Below are 16,802 nucleotides of genomic sequence, written 5' to 3'. Positions count from 1 at the left end.
GGTAGGATTAATGTACGATGACTAACCACAAGATACTCTAGGGAATAAAAAAAATGTAGAGTGCATTCAGACATAACAGCTCACATCAAACTTGCGTGGATAAAAAAAGAACAGCAGACAGACAATGAGAGCCGAGCGAGTTTGACTACTCAGCATCGCAGCAGACTGTTTAGGCCATCAGATTTGTCATTTTGTAAACCCAAGCAATAGATGATGGGTTTTCACTGGGACTCAGAACAGGTGGCATGATGTGAAGCCCGTCTGATTTTTGGGTAAATTTGATTGCGCCACTGTACCCCAGAAGAGTGATCGTTGTCGTCATAGTTGAGTGTATCTGGGTCAGAACAAAGTCGTTTCCTTTGGAAAAAACTGGTTAGGTACAGTGAGTATCGATACATAAAATACTGGCAACCTGTATCAGGCCATTCAAATGTGATGGCATATGCTGTCGTACAGTTACAGCGTCCAGATGGAAGCTTGTTCAAGAAAATAACAATGATGAAGCAAGTTCAAGAATAGCTTACCTTTGGAGAAGTGAACCACGTGTGCTTTTTACTGGTGTCGAACTGGACTTTATAAGGAGTCGTATTGTAAATAGCTTCACCGTTTATCTGCAAAGAAACAACTTAGAGAGCAAATGTCGTATTCTACAACGCATACAATGAGCCAGTCGCCCATTTCCGTGAGTCGATCTTCAAATGCCGGCAAAATCCTTCCATCGTGAGTAGGACCAACATTGAGCAGAAGGTTGCTAGATATTAAACTGCCATCAGAAACACAGCATATGACGCTATCCGTTTACCCATTGCAAGCGACTGACGACACAAGTTGATAAATAAGATACGACGCATTCCAAAAGTGATCAAGAGCTTCCTGCAAAGTGATCATGATCATTATTGTGACCGAAATCGCGAGCCAAAGTACGTGCCGTTCTATCGTATCCCCACGAACTCTTCTGTATCGTATAGCAACTTTCCCATTTCTCAGGCTGCAAAACTCCAGGACTGAACCTATTGAATTTCACTACTGTAAAGACGTTGCCAGGAAAGAGTGTGGCATCTTTCGTTTACCTGTCACCACCAGTGTTGTAGTCTCCTCCAGATCCAGAACCCCACCTAAATTCACTTCTGTTATAATAATAATAATAGACGAGAGGGTAACATTCACTGGCCTGTTATTAACGAGAACTGTATTTCGATTTGGACCATTGTTGTAGAGCCAGCTAATAAAGTTGGGTGCCTTCCAGTACTTCGTTGAATCGTGCGTGCAGGGAGCATCCCCAGCTCCATCAGCCCAAATCACATCGGGCTACAAGAAAAACGAAGTAGAAAATCTAATCTAAAAGTTTGTCTTTGTCATGTACCTGATATTTATTAACCATATCTTCAAGCGTTGGAATCAATATTTCGTCGACGAACGCCGTTGTTGCGCAGCTATTATTATTGTCTTGGATGTAGATAGGATTGTACCATTCTCTGAGGCTGTGATACAGTCCCATAACAAGTCCTTGAGCTCTAACGCTGCTCGTCAAATTGCCAACGAGATCTCGTACAGGTCCAACATCCATGCTGAAGAAGAAGGAATGTCTATAGAGGAATCACAATGTGTGGTCAATTTGTTCTACCTGTTCCAATTCCAGTGCTATAAAAAACAACTATATCAAAGTAATGTGTGCAACAATTTCTCGTTTGCTTGCCTGAGGACTTGGGAAGTTGCACCAGCCTTCGTGATGCTTCGACGTCAAGACGACGTCTTGGGATTAAGATCACTTATCAGAAGAACAATCAAAGTTGTTCTCTGCTTACATTTAGCTCCAGCGCGTTTGAACATCGCTGCCCAGGCGTCTGGGTCATACATTTCGGCTTTGAACATTGGAGCAAAGTCACCATATCTGAAAGGAATATCTTAGCTTTGATTTCGTCTATCCACGTCTGGCTTACTTGAATGGTGGACCTGTGCAGGGAAATTTGTCAGGCTGAACTCCACTGCAGCCAAAATTTTTATTGTGAAAGTTAACGAAGTCCGGACTTCCTGTCATAAGACTATGCCAATACCACTCAGATCTGAACGATGGCACGCTGAAAATTCCCCAATGAACTATAGAGAAAAGTCCATGCCCATTCTATAGTACACCAGTACGTCTTACTGAATATGCCAAATTTAGCGTCGTCAAACCAACTGGGAGTTGGTCTGAAAGAAAGGCTCTAACAAAGAAGACCCATAGAGTAAAATTTATTTTTTAGTTCAGGCGAAGTTTACCCTCCAATTGTTTTCAAATTTGGGAGACGGACAAGACTCCGTTTTGCTCATACTTGCAGGGCATGCATGAGACGAGTAAATAACAACTAAATAAAGCAAACAATAGACGCTAATGTACGAGGAACACCTGGACTCCCTACATTTGTACGTGTACGGTGGAAACTCGATGACCGACTGCAGCATCATTTCTACGTCCTTGTCACAGAAAAAGTCGAGTATCATTGCCCTGTCCATGCCATCAGAATCGAGATCTTAAAAGAGCATTTTGTTTATACTAAAGTGCACCGTAGCCCAATTCGACCTACCGCCCCCGCGGTAAACGATGCGGACGCCCCTCTCAGACTTCTGTGGATCAACAGGATACTGCAAAAAAACGCACTAGGAACCACAGCGCTCTCAAATACAACCGCCTATTCTAGTACCGTCATCGTCTCATTCAGCAAGCCGAGGACATAACAAGAACTGTTAAAGTACTGATAGCCAGGAGCCTTTGGCTTGCTCTTGCACTGCGCCGGCACGGTGCTCACGTCCGCACACACGCTAGCAGAATAGTTGTAACCGTTACTGTCCGTCGCAGTGAAAATCTTCGTGGCGAGGGCAGACAAGTCGTATGTGTAGCAGCCACTCGTCGACGACAGATCAGGAACTTTTTGCGTGCACGAAGCGGCGCCGACGCCGCTCGCGGCACAAACGAGAGTACACGCCAAAGCAACAAAACGAAGCATAGCGGCGTTGAGTAGAGACGGTCTCGTGATGAGCACCAACGTACTTTGCATAAGAACGGAGCTCCGGCTCGCGAGACTGCTGCCGGAAATAAATAAATAAATAAATAAATAAATATAGATGCCTCACCTGGAATGACCTACCTGGAGCTGCATGGCCTGCTCTTTTTACTCGACCCAAGAGACTAAAAAAAGTAGAGAGCATTCAGAAGCAAACTTGGGTAGATAAGAAAGAAAGAGCAGCAGACAGAAACTCACACAGTGACGACCGAGCAAGTTTGACTACTCAGCATCGCAGCAAGACTGTTTAGGCCGTCAGATTTGTCATTTTGTAAACCCAAGCAATAGACGACGGATTTTCACTAGGACTCAAAACAGGTGGCATGATGTGAAGTCCGTCTGATTTTTGCGTAAATATGATTGCGCCACTGTACCCCAGAAGAGTAATTGATGTCGCTGTAGTCGAGTGTATCTGGGTTAGAACAAAGTCGTTTCCTTTGAAACATTCGTTAGATACAGCGAGTATCAATAGATAAAATACTGGAAACCTGCGTCAGGCCATTCAAATGTGATGGCGTATGCTGTTGTACAGTTACAGCGTCCAGACGGAAGCTTGTTCAAGCAAATAACGATGCAGAAGCAAGTTCAACAATAGCTTACTTTTGGAGAAGTGAACCACGTGTGCTTTTTACTGGTGTCAAACTGCACTTTGTAAGGAGTCGTATTGTAAATAGCTTCACCATTGATCTGCAGAGAAACAACGTAGTGCATATATCGCATTCCACATTGCATACAATCAGCCAGTCGCCCATCTCCGTAAGCCGATCTTCAAATATAGGCAAAATTCTTCCATCGTGAGTAGGACCAACGTTGAGCAGGAGGTTGCTAGCATTCAACTACCATCAAAACATAGCAGAACGCTGCTGTGTGTTTACCCATTGCAAGCGACTGACGACACAAGTTGATAAATAAGATGCGATGCATTCCAGAAGTGATCAAGGGCTTCCTGTATGTAGGACGCCAATTATTTTCGCTCAATGCAAGGTAGTACTAGTAGGTGTTAGCTTACTGTTCTGTCGTATCCCCACGAACTCATTTGTATTGTATAGCAACTTTCCCATTTCTCAGGCTGCAAAACTCCAGGACTGAACCTATTGAATTTCACTACTGTAAAGACGTCGCCAGGAAAGAGTGTGGTATCTTTCGTTTACCTGTCACCACCAGTGTTGTAGTCTCCTCCAGATCCAGAACCCCACCTAAATTCACTTCTGTTATAATAATAGACCAGAGGGTGACATTCACTGGCCTGTTATTAACAAGAACTGTATTTTGATTTGGACCATTATTGTATAGCCAACTAATAAAGTTCGGCGCTTTCCAGTACTTCGTTGAATCGTGCGTACAAGGTGCATCGCCAGCTCCATCAGCCCAAATCACATCAGGCTAGAAGTACAACTACCTAAAAAATGTAACGCTTTTTTTCTTTGTACTCTACTTGATATTTATTGACAATGTCTTCAAGCGTTGGCAACAATATTTCGTCGACAAACGCCGTTGTTGCGCAGCTATTATTATTGTCTTGAACGTAGAGAGGATTGTACCATTCTCTGAGGCTGTGGTACAGTCCCATAACAAGTCCTTGAGCTCTAGCGCTGCTCGTCAAAGTGCCAACGAGATCTCGCACAGGTCCAACATCCATGCTAGAGAAAGAGGAATGTCTATAGGGAAATCATAATGTGCGGTCAATTTTTTCTACCTGTTCCAATTCCAATGCTAGAAGAGAATAAAAATAGCGAAGTAATGCGTGAAAGTTTCTCATTTGCTTGCCTGAGGACTTGGGAAGTTGCACCAGCCTTCGTGATGCTTTGAAGACAATACGACGTCTTGGGAAAGATTACTCGTCATGTAGAAACAACTTAATTGCGCTATACTTACATTTAGCTCCAGCGCGTTTGAACATCGCTGCCCAGGCGTCTGGGTCGTACATTTCAGCTTTGAACATCGGAACAAAGTCAGCATATCTGAAAGTAGTATATTTCTTGATCTTCAATTTATCTATCAGTGAGTGCATGACTTACTTGAACGGAGGACCTGTGCAAGGAAATTTGTCAGGACGGACTCCACTGCAGCCGTAGTTTTTATTGTGAAAGTTAACAAAGACCGGATTTCCTGCCATGAGCTCATGCCAGTACCACTCAGTTTTGAATGACGGTACGGTGTATAGTCCCCAGTTAACTAGAGAAAAAGACGCCCATGCCCATTTTATCATACACCAGTGGCAGTCTTACCAAAAATTCCAAATTTAGCGTCATCAAACCAACTAGGAGTCGGCCTGAAGGAAAGGCTCTGGTGGAAGATATGAATGAATCTAGCAGTTTCAGACAAATCTAACGTACCCTCCAATTGTTTTCAAATTTAGGAGAAGGGCACGACTCTGTTTTGTTCATACTTGTGGGGCATGCATGAGACGAGTAAATGACAACTAATAAAGCAAAACCGTAGACGCTAATATACGAGGAAGACCTTTCATATACATCTGTATGTGTACGGTGGATACTCGAAAACCGACTGAAGCATCATTTCCACGTCCTTGTCGCAGAAAAAGTCAAGCACCATCGCCCTGTCCATGCCATCAGAATTAAAATCTTAAAAAGAAAAGCGCATTGCTTCATTAGTGCACCTAGCCTAATTATCAGACCTACCGCCCCCGCGGTAAACAACGCGAACCCCTCTTTCAGGCTTCTGTGGATCCACTGGATACTGCAAACGAAAGTCGACACTTAACGCTAGAACCTCGAACTCTCGCATACCGTCATCGTCTCATTCAGCAAACCGAGAACATAACAAGAGCTGTTAAAATATACATAGCCAGGAGCCTTTGGCTTGCTCTTGCACTGCGCCGGCATGGTCACGTCTGCACAAACGCTAACAGAATAGTTGTAGCCGCGACCGTCCGTCGCAGTGAAAACCGTTGTGGCGAGGGCTGATAAATCGTATGTGTAGCAGCCGCTCGCCGACGACAGATCAGGAACTTTTTGTGGGCACGAAGCGGCGCCAACGTCGCCCGGAGCACAAATGAGAGCACACGCCAAAGCGACAAAACGAAGCATAGCGTTAGCGTTGAGGCGGTGACGGTCTCGTGATGAGCACCTATACTTTGCACTAGGTCGAGGCTATGTATTGAGAGTTTAGTCTGTGCGGATTTAAGAATACCTTAAACGGATTGAGCGCCTCAATGCTTCCGACGTCACTAAATCGTTCGCCACAATTAATAGTATTTATCTATTACAATTAAATCGTGTATGCTAGCTTTAGTAAATAAGATAAGATGTCTCACCTGGTGATGTACCTGCATGATGGCCTGCTTTCTTCAGTCAACACAAAAGACACTAAAAAGTAGAGTGCATTTAGACATAATAGGTCAAAACCAAACTCGCGTAGATAAGAAAGAAAAGAACAGCAGGCAGACGCTTAGACACACAGAGAAATGGCCGAGCAAGTTTGACTACTCAGCATTGCAGCAGACCGTTTTAGGCCATCAGATTTGTCATTTTGTAAACCCAAGCAATAGAAGATGGGTTTTCACTAGGACTCACAACAGGTGGCATGATGTGAAGCCCGTCCGATTTTTGCGTAAATTTGATTGCGCCGCTGTACCCCAAGAGAGTGACCGACGTCGTCGTAGTTGAGTGTATCTGGGTCAGAACAAAGTCGTTTCCTTTAAAAACACTGGTTAAGTAAGTATCAATAGATAAAAACTAGCAACCTGCATCAGGCCATTCGAATGTGATGGCGTATGCTGTTGTACAGTTACAGCGTCCAGACGGAAGCTTGTTCAAGCAAATAACGACGCTGTAGCGAGCTCGAGGATAACTTACCTTTGGAGAAGTGAACCACGTGTGCTTTTTGCTGGTGTCAAACTGTACTTTGTAAGGAGTCGTATTGTAAATAGCTTCACCATTGATCTGCAGAAAAACAACGTAGTGCACGTATCGCATTCGACATCGCATACAATCAGCCAGTCGCCCATCTCCGTAAGCCGATCTTCAAATATAGGCAAAATTCTTCCATCGTGAGTAGGACCAACATTGAGCAGAAGATTGCTAGCATTCAAATATCATCAAACATGGCAGAACGCTTCGAGTTTACCCATTGCAAGCGACTGACGACACAAGTTGATAAATAAGATTCGATGAATTCCAGAAATGATCAAGAGCCTCCTGTATGTACCGTAAGACTTGCATGGTATAGTGTACGTGTCAGCTTACCGTTCTATCGTATCCCCACGAACTCTTTTGTATCGTATAGCAACTTTCCCATTTCTCAGGCTGCAAAACGCCAGGACTGAACCTATTGAGTTTGACTATGAGTATAGTAGACGGTGTCGCGAGGGAGTGTAGTGTGTGTACCTGTCGTGACCAGTGTTGTAGTCTCCTCCAGCTCCAGTACCCCACCTGTTAGTTCCACTATCGTTATAAAAAATGAATAAGAGATTTACTGGCCTGCTATTAACAAGAACTGTATTTCGATTTGGACCATTATTGTAGAGCCAACTAAGAAAGCTTGGCGCTTTCCAGTACTTTACTGAATCGTGCGTGCAAGGCGCATCGCCAGCTCCATCAGCCCAAATCACATCGGGCTACGAGTAAAACCAACTACAATGTGTAAATGCTTTGTTTCATATTCTACCTGATATTTATTGACCATGTCTTCCAGCGTTGGAATTAATATTTCGTCGACGAACGCCGTTGTTGAGCAGTTATTATCATTGTCTTGGATGTAGAGAGGATTGTACCATTCTCTGAGACTGTGATACAGTCCCATAACGAGTCCTTGAGCCCTGACGCTGCTCGTCAAATTGCCAACGAGATCTCGTACAGGTCCAACATCCATGCTATAAAGAGATACAGAGGATGGTATGTACGACAATGTTTTTTCTACCTGTTCCAATTCCAGTGCTAGAAGAGAATAAAGAATAACAATGTAGCAAAGTAATGTGTGTGACAGCTTTCATTTGCTCACCTGAGGGCTTGGGAAGTTGCACCAGCCTTCGTGATGCTTCGATGTCAAGACGACGTCTTGCGAAAGGTCACTCGTCATGCAGAGAAACAAATTCAGTTGCGCTCTACCTACATTTAGCTCCAGCGCGTTTGAACATCGCTGCCCAGGCGTCTGGATCGTACATTTCAGCTTTGAACATTGGAGCAAAGTCACCATATCTGAAAGGAATATCTTAGCCTTGATTTCGTCTATCCACGTCTGGCTTACTTGAATGGTGGACCTGTGCAGGGAAATTTGTCAGGCTGAACTCCACTGCAGCCAAAATTTTTATTGTGAAAGTTAACGAAGTCTGGCTCTCCTTCCATTAGACGACGCCAATACCACTCGGTTTTAAATGACGGTACGCTGAAAATTCCCCAGTGAACTAGAGAAAAAGATCTCCATGCCCCCCCATTCCATCATGCACCAGTATCTCGTACTGAATATGCCAAATTTAGCGTCGTCGAACCAAGTTGGAATCGGTCTGAAAGCAAGGCTCTGGTGAAAAAACAATAGATTCAATTGATTTAGTTTCAAGCGAATCTACCCTACCCTCCAATTGTTTTCGAATTTAGGAAAAGGACAAGACTCTGTTTTGCTCATACTTGCGGGACATGCATGAGACGAGTAAATGAGAACTAAAACGAAGCGATAGTAGACGCTAAGGCGTGAGGAACTTTCCTACATCTGAATGTGTCCGCTGGATACTCAATGACCGACTGAACCATCATATCCACGTCCTTGTCACAGAAAAAGTCGAGTATCATTGCCCTGTCGAGATCTAAAAAGAGCACCTTGCCTCATTCATTGTAGTGCACGTAGAATTGAGCAGACCTACCGCCCCCGCTGTAAACAACGCGAACGCCCCTCTCAGACTTCTGTAGGTCGACTGGATACTAGAAAAGAAAGACGACACTTAACAAGAATCAGGAACTCTCGGACACAGCCGCATATACTGTCATCGTTTCATTGAGCAAACCGAGAACATAACAGCCTTTTGAGTCGTACTGATAACCGGGAGCCTTTGGCTTGTTCTTGCACTGCGCTGGCGTGGCGCTCACGTCCGCACAAACGCTAGCAGAGTAGTTGTGACCCTGACCGTCCGATACCGTAAAAACCGCCGAGGCGAGGGCAGACAAATCGTATGTGTAGCAGCCGCTCGTCGACGACTGATCGGGAACTTTTTGCGTGCACGAAGCGGCGTTGGCGCCGCTCGCGGCACAAAGGAGAGCACACGCCAAAGCAACGAAACGAAGCATAGGGTTGAGAGTAGAGACGGTCGCGTGATGAGCACCTACTTTGCATTAGTACTCACGTACAGGTCTAAACTATACTGTGAATGCTTTATATAGTGAGAGAGTGAGAGAGAGTGAGAGTCGGGGTAGTAGGCTTAGTCCGTGCAGAATAAAGACTCTAGAGAAATTCAATACCTTCATACTTGGTCCGGTCTCCAATAAGAGTCGGCTCCATTAGTATATCGCCGTCAACGGAAAATACGGTCACATAGGACTCTATGTGACCTCGATCCTCCTCCGACTTGACGGCCAATATAATCGAATCTCCCGTACCGGGAACGAACTTAAACGACGAAAACCCGACCGTCGGATTAAGCGCGCCAATTCGTCGATACGTGACGTCACGAAATCGCTCGTCGCAACTAATGAGCAAATTCGTCGCACGACGCTCATCCTCCTGATCGTCATACGACTCGCGACTCGCGCGTCGCGGCAAGAAGAACCAGCGCCGATGAACGTCGCTCCAGCACGCCGCCTCGTGTATAACGTATCCCGGATGCTCGATCCCGATCGCCGAGTGCAACGCATTGTAATTGTCGATCCAGTTCAGATGCCGAACGCCGCCGAGAGGGCCGACCTTCTTGACCCACTGCGGATGAGCGTTGCGCACTTCGCCGCGCGTCGTCGTCCAAACTTTGCCCAATCCGCCGACGTAGAGATGCCGATTGTGCACGGTCATCCACTCGCCTTTGAAACCCTTCGCGATGCCGCCCGGACCGTCGCTCAGTATCGTCCACGGCACGACGGCGATTTCCTCGACGTCGCGTCGATCGAAGCCGCGCACGTAGAAGACGATTCCCGTGCGATCGTCGACGGCGAGAAGTTTCCCGTTGAAGAAGGTCAAGTCGGATAATTCCATACCACGCCCACGCTCGGAAATGGACGACGTCAATTCGACGCGTCGCGCGTCCCACGTGATTTCGGCGCTGCGACGATTTTTCGCGACGACGAGATCGCCGCGTTTGAGATAGCTTCGCCATTTCGTCGGCGCTTTGCCGTCCGACGATTTGATCGCCGAATCGGTGTCCAAGTCGGCGACGATGCCGATTCGATAGACGCGTTCGCCGTCGGCGAGACGGCGCGGTTTCGTGTGAGGATACGTCGTGTTGAGGATGATGGGCGGCGGAGGTTGTTGGTGTGGCGACGAGCGAGCGAAGCGCTTTCGAGCCAAGCTCGGGTTCTTTTCGTCTGGTAGGACGATGACGATTGTTACGACGAAGCCGATTAGGACGAGAATGACGGTGATGCGCTTGGCGAAGCGCATCGATCGTTCGGGAGGCTGTAGGGGAGCTCTCAGGGCCGGCAAAGCGCGCATTCTTTAAAGGAGTTGACAGCGCGACTGTTGCAGTGACTCTGCGATGAGCGACGATGCCGAAAACGAAGAGTAGAAACCGTTTCTGCCTTTTGTACTTCGAGGTCGCTCGCGTTAGAGGCACGTGCAAGTAAATACCACAATTACTTGAGTAAATACGGTAGTAAATATTGAATCTCTGGCTGTAAATTTTTGAGGCACCAGAGACGTTCTTAACATCTGAAATTTGGGCCAGACTCGCACGAATACGATGAATTCTTTAGACGCTAATACAATACACACAAAACAGAACATCAAAAAACTTGAAAGAACGTCTCTTACCACGGATTCTAGAATCCGTGCTCTTACTCTACTCGGTCCACTTAATGACATGGTGATTCCGGCACGCACTTTCCCGCCGTCACGAATCGCGATGCCTTGTAGGCTCTCAAATCACGCATGACCCGATCTTCCTCGACGTCCCGCACGCACCCAACGAAGCCGCGATAGTCGTCGAGACCGTGCGGCGAGTCCGGCGCGCCGCCGAGACAAACATCGCCGTCCACATCGAGCGATTCCAAACTTCCTTGAACCATTCCAGACGTTGATGCGCCGTCAACTCGAAGACTGCCGGAAACTCCCATTTTCGACGCGATAACCGTATGCCAAGCGTTGTCGTCGATTCGCTGAGTGCTGGTTATTTCAGCGGCGGCGAGAGCGCTCGTCTGGAAGCGGAATTGCACTTTGCCGCCGACGATACGAATAGCGAAGAAATCCGTTGGAGTCGGGTCAGCATCGGATTGACTCTGACGCGTATAATAGACGAGACCCGTGTCGCATTCGGTCTTGAGTCGTAGCGCGACGACGTTCGCCGTTCGATTAAACGTCGTCGACACGTTGAATTGGAGTTTCGATATGCCGTAGAAGTGCGCCGTCGACAGAGCGCAACCGAAAGCGGCGTCGTGGAGAACGACGCGTTGCGAGTCGATCGAATTGCCGTTGATCGTCACGTCGCGTATGCAGCCGTCGTAGTCGCCGGCGCCGAGCGTCACATCGCCGCTCGCCGCATCGACGACGGTACACATTGGAGCAAGCTGCGCGGTCGTTACTCCGTCGACGACGATTTGAACGAGCGACGCGTCGATCGACGTTTCGACGCGATGCCAACGTCCGTCGGCGTAGGCGTCGGGCAACGCGGCCGTCTGCGTAGTCCCGTCGCAATTGAGATTCAGAGCCAGGTTGCCGTCAAAGCGAACAGATACTGCGTTATCTCTTATTACGTACGAAAAGATGTTTCCTTGGTTCGAAGTCGTTCTGTAGCTGAAGGCGAACGTCGTCACATTGGTAGCGTCTAGAGGATACGTGGCTCGGCTTATGTTGCCGAAGCTCATTACCGTCTGCATGCTCTCGCAATTGTCGCCCGTGTAGCCGTACGGGCAAACGCAGTAGTGACGACCGGCATAATTGTCGACGCACGTACCGCCGTTGTTGCACGGCGAATCGGCGCAGGCGTAGAGACATCGAGGCAAATCGGCGGAATCGGCAATGCACGCCGACGCCGCGTTGCGAACGAATCCAGACTGCGATCCGCCGGTCGTTACGGTGCCGGCGCCCGGCAACGGCGTCCACGGAGTGAACATTTCTTCGGTAGACGGAGAGTCGATGTAAACTTTGAGCTGAGTTGACGTGCTGACGACGAGAACTCGATGAGGTACTTCGTCGTCGAGAGTAACCGTTGAACTCTCTTCGCTAACGACTCCGTTTTCTTTGTACTTGATGACGTTTTCGACTCCGTCCGATTCTAAAGAGACCAGGCGTCCCATGGTTGTACCCTCGAAAATCGTCATCACGCTGCCACTCGTTTGCTGTATGTCCGCAACGAAGACGAAATGGCTAGAGTCGCAGAAATCGACTGACGCTACGTTGCTTTCGCTCCATCCCAAACGGCCGGTTGTTTCGTTGTAAAGTAGACTAACGTTTTCAGCCTTGCACAGCAGAGCGAGTTTGTCGCGGAGACTCTTGGCATGCTGGCACGTTTCGCCGGTTAAACCGTCAGGACATTGGCAGTCAAATCCAGCTAGTTTATCCATGCACGTTGCGCCGTTTTGGCACGGTGTCGGCGCGCACTCGTCTATTTCAATGCTGCAGAGAGAGCCAGTGAAACCTTGCGAGCATTCACACGAGAAACCAGCGATGCCATCTCGGCAAAGGCCGCCGTTCTGACATGGAAACGAAATGCAATCGTCTATATTCGTCTCGCACATCACACCCGTAAAACCAATGTGGCACACGCACTCGAATTTACCGATGCCGTTTTCCACGCAAGTGCCGCCATTTTGACACGGACTCGACGCGCATTCGTTCAAATTCGTCTCGCAGCGTAGCCCAGTGAAACCGACTGGACAGCGGCACGTAAACGAATCGACTTCGTCGACGCAAGTGCCGCCGTTTCCGCACGGCACGGACGCGCAATCGTCCACGTTCGTCTGACACTCGGCGCCGGTGAAACCTCTCTCGCACATACAAATAAAACCGTCGACTAGATCCGAGCACGTGCCGCCGTTCTTGCACGGCGACGAGTCGCACTCAACGAGCTCCGTTTCGCAAAGTTGTCCTGTAAATCCAGACGGACAGCGGCACTGGAAAGAAGCAATGCCGTCTTCGCACGTCGCTCCGTTTCTGCACTGCGACGGCGCGCACTCGTCGATGTTGACGTCGCAGAACGGTCCTGCTAATCCGAGTGGGCAAATGCATTGGAATCCGGCTATTTGGTCGCAACACGTGCCACCTGAGTTGCACGGCGACGACGCGCACTCGTCGATATTCGTCTCGCAGTCGTGTCCTTCAAAACCGCTCGAGCACGTGCAATTGTACTCGTCGATTCCGTTCGTGCACGTAGCGTTGTTTCGGCACGGCGACGAGGCGCACTCGTCGATGTTGACGTCGCAGAGCGAACCGGTGACGCCCGACGGACAGTTACAAGAAAATCCGCCCGGCAAATCGGTGCACGTGGCGCCGTTGTGGCAAGGATCGCTCGTGCATTCGTTGAACTGCTCGCAGCTGACGCCGCTGAAGCCCGTCGGACAGGCGCAGGAATAGATTGCTCCGTCCGTGCACGTGGCGCCGGCGAAACACGGCATTGTGGCGCACGTTCTCGTCGTGCACTGGGATTCCGGCTTGTTGAATCGGATGTTGAGAGTTTGGGTTATGTTCGCAAAGTGCTCGGCGATTTTCTTGTCGAGAACGTAGCAGAGTTCTCCGTTTAGCATGATTAGAGCGAGACCTCCGATGGATTTCACGTTGCTCAATCCGTCCAAGTCGACTAATGTAGGCGCATTGTAGACAACGAGATCTGTGCCAATCGACTGCAGATGAAGCAGACCATCAACGTTGTCAAGATTCTAAAGAAGTGCAACGTTTGACTTGGAACTAGTAACGCCCAAGCATGTACGTTCTTACCGCTTCGAGAGCAATTTGAAACTGCCTTCCGATTGTCTGAACGTTCGCTAGGCCGTCAACGTTTCTCAAATCATTGGAAGACAAAATAACGTCACCTAGAATTAAACCCGATATTGTTAAAAGGACATACACCGTTTAAATATGATTAATCTACCTGTTGTTGCCTTCACTGGAGTAAATCCGTCAACATCTTGAAGCTTGCTGTTCGCCTGAACGAGCAAGTCGGTGATAGTCAAATCCGTTCTAGTAACGTTCGCCGACAAGTCAGCCAAGGTGGTCAAATCCGTGTTTCCGATAACAGCGACAGAGCCGTACGACTGCAAGTTTTCAAGCCCCTTAAAGTCGGTCAATTGGGTACCCGTGATGTGCAAAGATCCGGTTACTTCCTACGGAGCAAACACAATAGAATAGAAACACGAAATCAAAGTCATTTACCGTCAAATCCTGCAACCCGCTCAATGACGTTACGCCGCACTGTACGTCGCCACCACACTGTATATTCAAGTCACCGACTACTCTAACGCATTTTTCCAGCAATAGTAAATCGGAGCTCAGCGAGACGACTCTCGGCACGCTTCCACACGTTCGATCAATGCTAATGCGAGCAGATGCTGGCGCACTCGTCAGGCCGTCCGTGTCGTAGGCGACCACCGTCACAGTTCGATCGGCAGTGCTGGCGAGAAAACTAAAGATGCTTCTCATGTTGTCGTTGGCGTATTCCAAGCCGGCAGCGAGGACGGCGGAATAATCGCTTGCCGTTCCCATGCCGGAGATTGTTAGAGAACGAGTCGAAGTATTATAGTTTTCCTAAAAGAGAACAAACGATTTTATCTCTCTAAAGACATTTCTTTTGCTGTATATTTTTACAATTGTTAGCGGGGTATTCAGAGACGACGTGTCGATTTGAAGCCGCTCCTTGAGTCCGTCCGGCGCTGATGCTAAAGTCGCTACCACTTTCGAAATTAGGAATTCGTCTTGGACAAGCTGAGTGCCGCAAGTGGCGGTCAAGCGAACAGACGTAGCGCTTTCCGATATCGTTGTGCTGTAGTCAATACCGGTCGCCTAGAAAGAATTAATAACTGCAAGTTTCTCTTAGAAGACAAATAGTGTACCTCGATTCCGTTCAAATCGACGATTGGCGGACTTCTAGTCAGAAGAATGGTCACGTCTGTCGTCGCCATGACGCTAGTATTAACGCCGTCAAATGCCGTGACTTGGACGAGCCGATGAGTTCGCGCGCTTGTCGGTCGCGTCACACTGGGACGGAATCGAACGCTGTTGGCTAACACGGAAGAATATCGCGACGGCGGCAAGTCGATAGGTGAGGACAGAGTCAATCGATAAGAGTCGCTCATATACTCAACGACGATGTCGTTCTGTTGAGGAGTAACTGGCATAGAGCAGTTGCATGCGCCCGAGAGGTCGATTCGACACGGCCCCGTCGTCGCGCACGAATCGACGACGAGAACGTCGGTCGATTCGCCGTCGTAAATCACAACGTCGACCTGCTCAATCGTGCCGTCAGCATCGGTCACCGTCGCCGCATCAGCGGCAATTTTAGCCGAATTTCCGCTCATGCTGTATAAGACATCGACGGAAAAGTCAATGCCAGCCACCAAAGGACCGTTCAAATCAACTTCGGGAACGTTGTCGTTCACAAGAATGATCTCTATGGAGACGACGCAGGTGACGTCTCGTCGTCCGTCGCTGACGGAGATGCTCACATGACGAGTTCCCTCTGTTGGCTCCGACGCCGTGTTCTTATACGTTAACATTCGCAGAAGGGATTCATAGTTGACGTCCTTTCCGCTTCCTTGCAAATCAATTCTAGTCGAGTCCATCGACGATTGTACAGATATTCCCTTGTACGGACTCGATGCGATATCAATAGCAATTTTCTCGTAGTTGCCTTTGTGGCCGTACAGTTCAACGACGGCGGAAACGATCGAGTGATCGACGTCTATGTCGGCGAGTTGAAGCGTAGGCGCAACGAATAGCTCCGCAGCGGGACTCGATTCCCTATAGGTGATGAGCGAAGACGAGTTGCTGCACGACAGAGTAACGTTGTTGTCGTCGACTAGCGATACTTGCACGACGACGCAGAGTCGGTTGCTGTGGAACGTGCCGTCGAACACTTGGAAGCAAATTGACCGGTTTCCGGGAGTCGGTTCGCCAGCCCGATTGATATAGGCGACGCTGCGGAACGCGTCTTGGTATTCCGACACAAAAGCAGCGCCAACAAGAGTCAATTTCGTGGAAGTAACTAAAAAATAATCATTTAAAAGTGATGCTGCGAAGTTTTCTTCTTCTTACTGGTCGTAGTTATTTTGCCCGAAACTTGGCCTTCCAACTTGATTTCTTCCATGCCAATATCTAGCACGCCCGTAAGGGTGACGGTGCCGTTTCTCATTAGGAATAGTTCGTTGTTGTCATCGTCTTTTAGTCCAATTCCGGCCGTCATGCCGACGTTCGCTAAATCGGAGCCTTCTTTGTATAGAACGGTGGGTCGTTGTGCCGTCAGCACGGGCGAAACGACGTTGAGCAGTGTTAGATCAACATAGATTTTCACGGTGATCGGCGTTCCTTTTTCGTCCGTAGCCGTGATGAGTATGCAGCGAGCTCCTCTGTTGGAAATCGTTGACCCTTGAGGAGTCGTGGCGTAATACTGCAGAGATTGCAATCGCGCCTAAAAGAACAGAAAAATATAATTATATGCATTAACACCAAGTGGCTAAA

The 16,802-nt window shown here is 48.2% G+C and overlaps 5 protein-coding genes across 6 annotated transcripts in view; all 5 read right to left on the bottom strand.

The window, feature by feature from the left end:
- Window positions 1–45: 45 nt before the first annotated feature.
- Window positions 46–3,291, bottom strand: LOC136196749 (alpha-L-fucosidase-like). The gene is made up of 19 exons (XM_065986369.1): window positions 3,112–3,291; window positions 2,682–3,063; window positions 2,565–2,622; window positions 2,400–2,510; window positions 2,260–2,345; window positions 2,147–2,204; window positions 1,941–2,097; window positions 1,806–1,891; window positions 1,697–1,752; window positions 1,625–1,641; window positions 1,364–1,568; window positions 1,172–1,308; window positions 1,071–1,115; window positions 925–1,010; window positions 803–869; window positions 661–751; window positions 525–611; window positions 413–476; window positions 46–357 (listed from the first exon to the last, which is right to left on the bottom strand). The coding sequence occupies exons 1-19, from the start codon at window positions 3,135–3,137 to the stop codon at window positions 170–172; spliced, it is 2,007 nt and encodes a 668-aa protein (XP_065842441.1). The 5' UTR covers window positions 3,138–3,291; the 3' UTR covers window positions 46–169.
- Window positions 3,186–6,353, bottom strand: LOC136196750 (alpha-L-fucosidase-like). The gene is made up of 20 exons (XM_065986370.1): window positions 6,319–6,353; window positions 6,195–6,263; window positions 5,792–6,131; window positions 5,684–5,741; window positions 5,516–5,626; window positions 5,378–5,463; window positions 5,270–5,327; window positions 5,060–5,216; window positions 4,917–5,002; window positions 4,809–4,864; window positions 4,738–4,754; window positions 4,477–4,681; window positions 4,288–4,424; window positions 4,193–4,237; window positions 4,051–4,132; window positions 3,917–3,987; window positions 3,776–3,866; window positions 3,642–3,728; window positions 3,530–3,593; window positions 3,186–3,476 (listed from the first exon to the last, which is right to left on the bottom strand). The coding sequence occupies exons 3-20, from the start codon at window positions 6,089–6,091 to the stop codon at window positions 3,289–3,291; spliced, it is 1,899 nt and encodes a 632-aa protein (XP_065842442.1). The 5' UTR covers window positions 6,092–6,131; window positions 6,195–6,263; window positions 6,319–6,353; the 3' UTR covers window positions 3,186–3,288.
- Window positions 6,285–9,297, bottom strand: LOC136196752 (alpha-L-fucosidase-like). Of its 2 annotated transcripts, XM_065986372.1 has the most exons (19): window positions 8,978–9,297; window positions 8,860–8,917; window positions 8,707–8,802; window positions 8,574–8,659; window positions 8,462–8,519; window positions 8,250–8,406; window positions 8,115–8,200; window positions 8,004–8,059; window positions 7,923–7,939; window positions 7,671–7,875; window positions 7,484–7,620; window positions 7,391–7,435; window positions 7,250–7,331; window positions 7,131–7,201; window positions 6,994–7,084; window positions 6,860–6,946; window positions 6,748–6,811; window positions 6,578–6,699; window positions 6,285–6,370 (listed from the first exon to the last, which is right to left on the bottom strand). In XM_065986372.1, exons 1-19 carry the CDS (start codon window positions 9,278–9,280, stop codon window positions 6,356–6,358), a joined length of 1,836 nt encoding a protein of 611 aa, XP_065842444.1. In that variant the 5' UTR covers window positions 9,281–9,297; the 3' UTR covers window positions 6,285–6,355. The 2 variants fall into 2 exon arrangements, with proteins under 2 accessions (XP_065842444.1, XP_065842443.1); XM_065986371.1 differs by lacking the exon at window positions 6,285–6,370 and having other exon boundaries at window positions 6,379–6,699.
- A 48-nt stretch (window positions 9,298–9,345) lies between these two features.
- LOC136196755 (soluble calcium-activated nucleotidase 1-like) lies at window positions 9,346–10,729 on the bottom strand. The gene has a single exon (XM_065986378.1). The coding sequence runs from the start codon at window positions 10,629–10,631 to the stop codon at window positions 9,435–9,437; it is 1,197 nt and encodes a 398-aa protein (XP_065842450.1). The 5' UTR covers window positions 10,632–10,729; the 3' UTR covers window positions 9,346–9,434.
- Window positions 10,730–10,853: 124 nt separating this feature from the next.
- The window catches only part of LOC136196778 (uncharacterized), a 31,678-nt gene continuing 25,729 nt past the window's right edge, over window positions 10,854–16,802 (bottom strand). Inside the window, exons 22-28 of the mRNA XM_065986410.1 lie at window positions 16,380–16,752; window positions 15,179–16,329; window positions 14,934–15,128; window positions 14,502–14,873; window positions 14,221–14,452; window positions 14,067–14,161; window positions 10,854–14,008 (exon numbers count right to left, since the gene is read on the bottom strand). Of these exons, the coding sequence (XP_065842482.1) occupies window positions 10,991–14,008; window positions 14,067–14,161; window positions 14,221–14,452; window positions 14,502–14,873; window positions 14,934–15,128; window positions 15,179–16,329; window positions 16,380–16,752 (5,436 nt within the window). The 3' untranslated portion in view covers window positions 10,854–10,990. The remainder of the gene's footprint in view (window positions 14,009–14,066; window positions 14,162–14,220; window positions 14,453–14,501; window positions 14,874–14,933; window positions 15,129–15,178; window positions 16,330–16,379; window positions 16,753–16,802) is intronic.

Source organism: Oscarella lobularis, chromosome 16 (assembly GCF_947507565.1).
Source record: "Oscarella lobularis chromosome 16, ooOscLobu1.1, whole genome shotgun sequence".
NCBI classification, from domain to species: domain Eukaryota; kingdom Metazoa; phylum Porifera; class Homoscleromorpha; order Homosclerophorida; family Oscarellidae; genus Oscarella; species Oscarella lobularis.
The sequence above is the reverse complement of the archived record's forward strand: the minus strand, read 5'-3'. Positions and strand labels throughout refer to the sequence as shown.

Excerpts from the sequence above, each read along its gene's own strand:
- LOC136196749 (XM_065986369.1), bottom strand. The coding sequence starts at position 3,137 with ATGCAGCTCCAGGTAGGTCATTCCAG. Across the intron at positions 2,098-2,146 it reads CGCTAAATTTGGCATATTCA|TTCATTGGGGAATTTTCAGC; the intron begins GTAAGACGTACT and ends TTTTCTCTATAG. Across the intron at positions 752-802 it reads TCGTCAGTCGCTTGCAATGG|CAACCTTCTGCTCAATGTTG; the intron begins GTAAACGGATAG and ends TTTAATATCTAG.
- LOC136196752 (XM_065986371.1), bottom strand. The coding sequence starts at position 9,280 with ATGCTTCGTTTCGTTGCTTTGGCGTGTGCTCTCCTTTGTGCCGCGAGC. Across the intron at positions 8,803-8,859 it reads CGTTGTTTACAGCGGGGGCG|ATCTCGACAGGGCAATGATA; the intron begins GTAGGTCTGCTC and ends TGCTCTTTTTAG. Across the intron at positions 8,660-8,706 it reads TCCAGCGGACACATTCAGAT|TTCTCATTTACTCGTCTCAT; the intron begins GTAGGAAAGTTC and ends GCTTCGTTTTAG.
- LOC136196750 (XM_065986370.1), bottom strand. The coding sequence starts at position 6,091 with ATGCTTCGTTTTGTCGCTTTGGCGTGTGCTCTCATTTGTGCTCCGGGC. Across the intron at positions 5,003-5,059 it reads TGCACAGGTCCTCCGTTCAA|ATATGCTGACTTTGTTCCGA; the intron begins GTAAGTCATGCA and ends TACTACTTTCAG. Across the intron at positions 4,133-4,192 it reads TACAACACTGGTGGTGACAG|GTTCAGTCCTGGAGTTTTGC; the intron begins GTAAACGAAAGA and ends GAAATTCAATAG.
- LOC136196755 (XM_065986378.1), bottom strand. The coding sequence starts at position 10,631 with ATGCGCGCTTTGCCGGCCCTGAGAGCTCCCCTACAGCCTCCCGAACGA.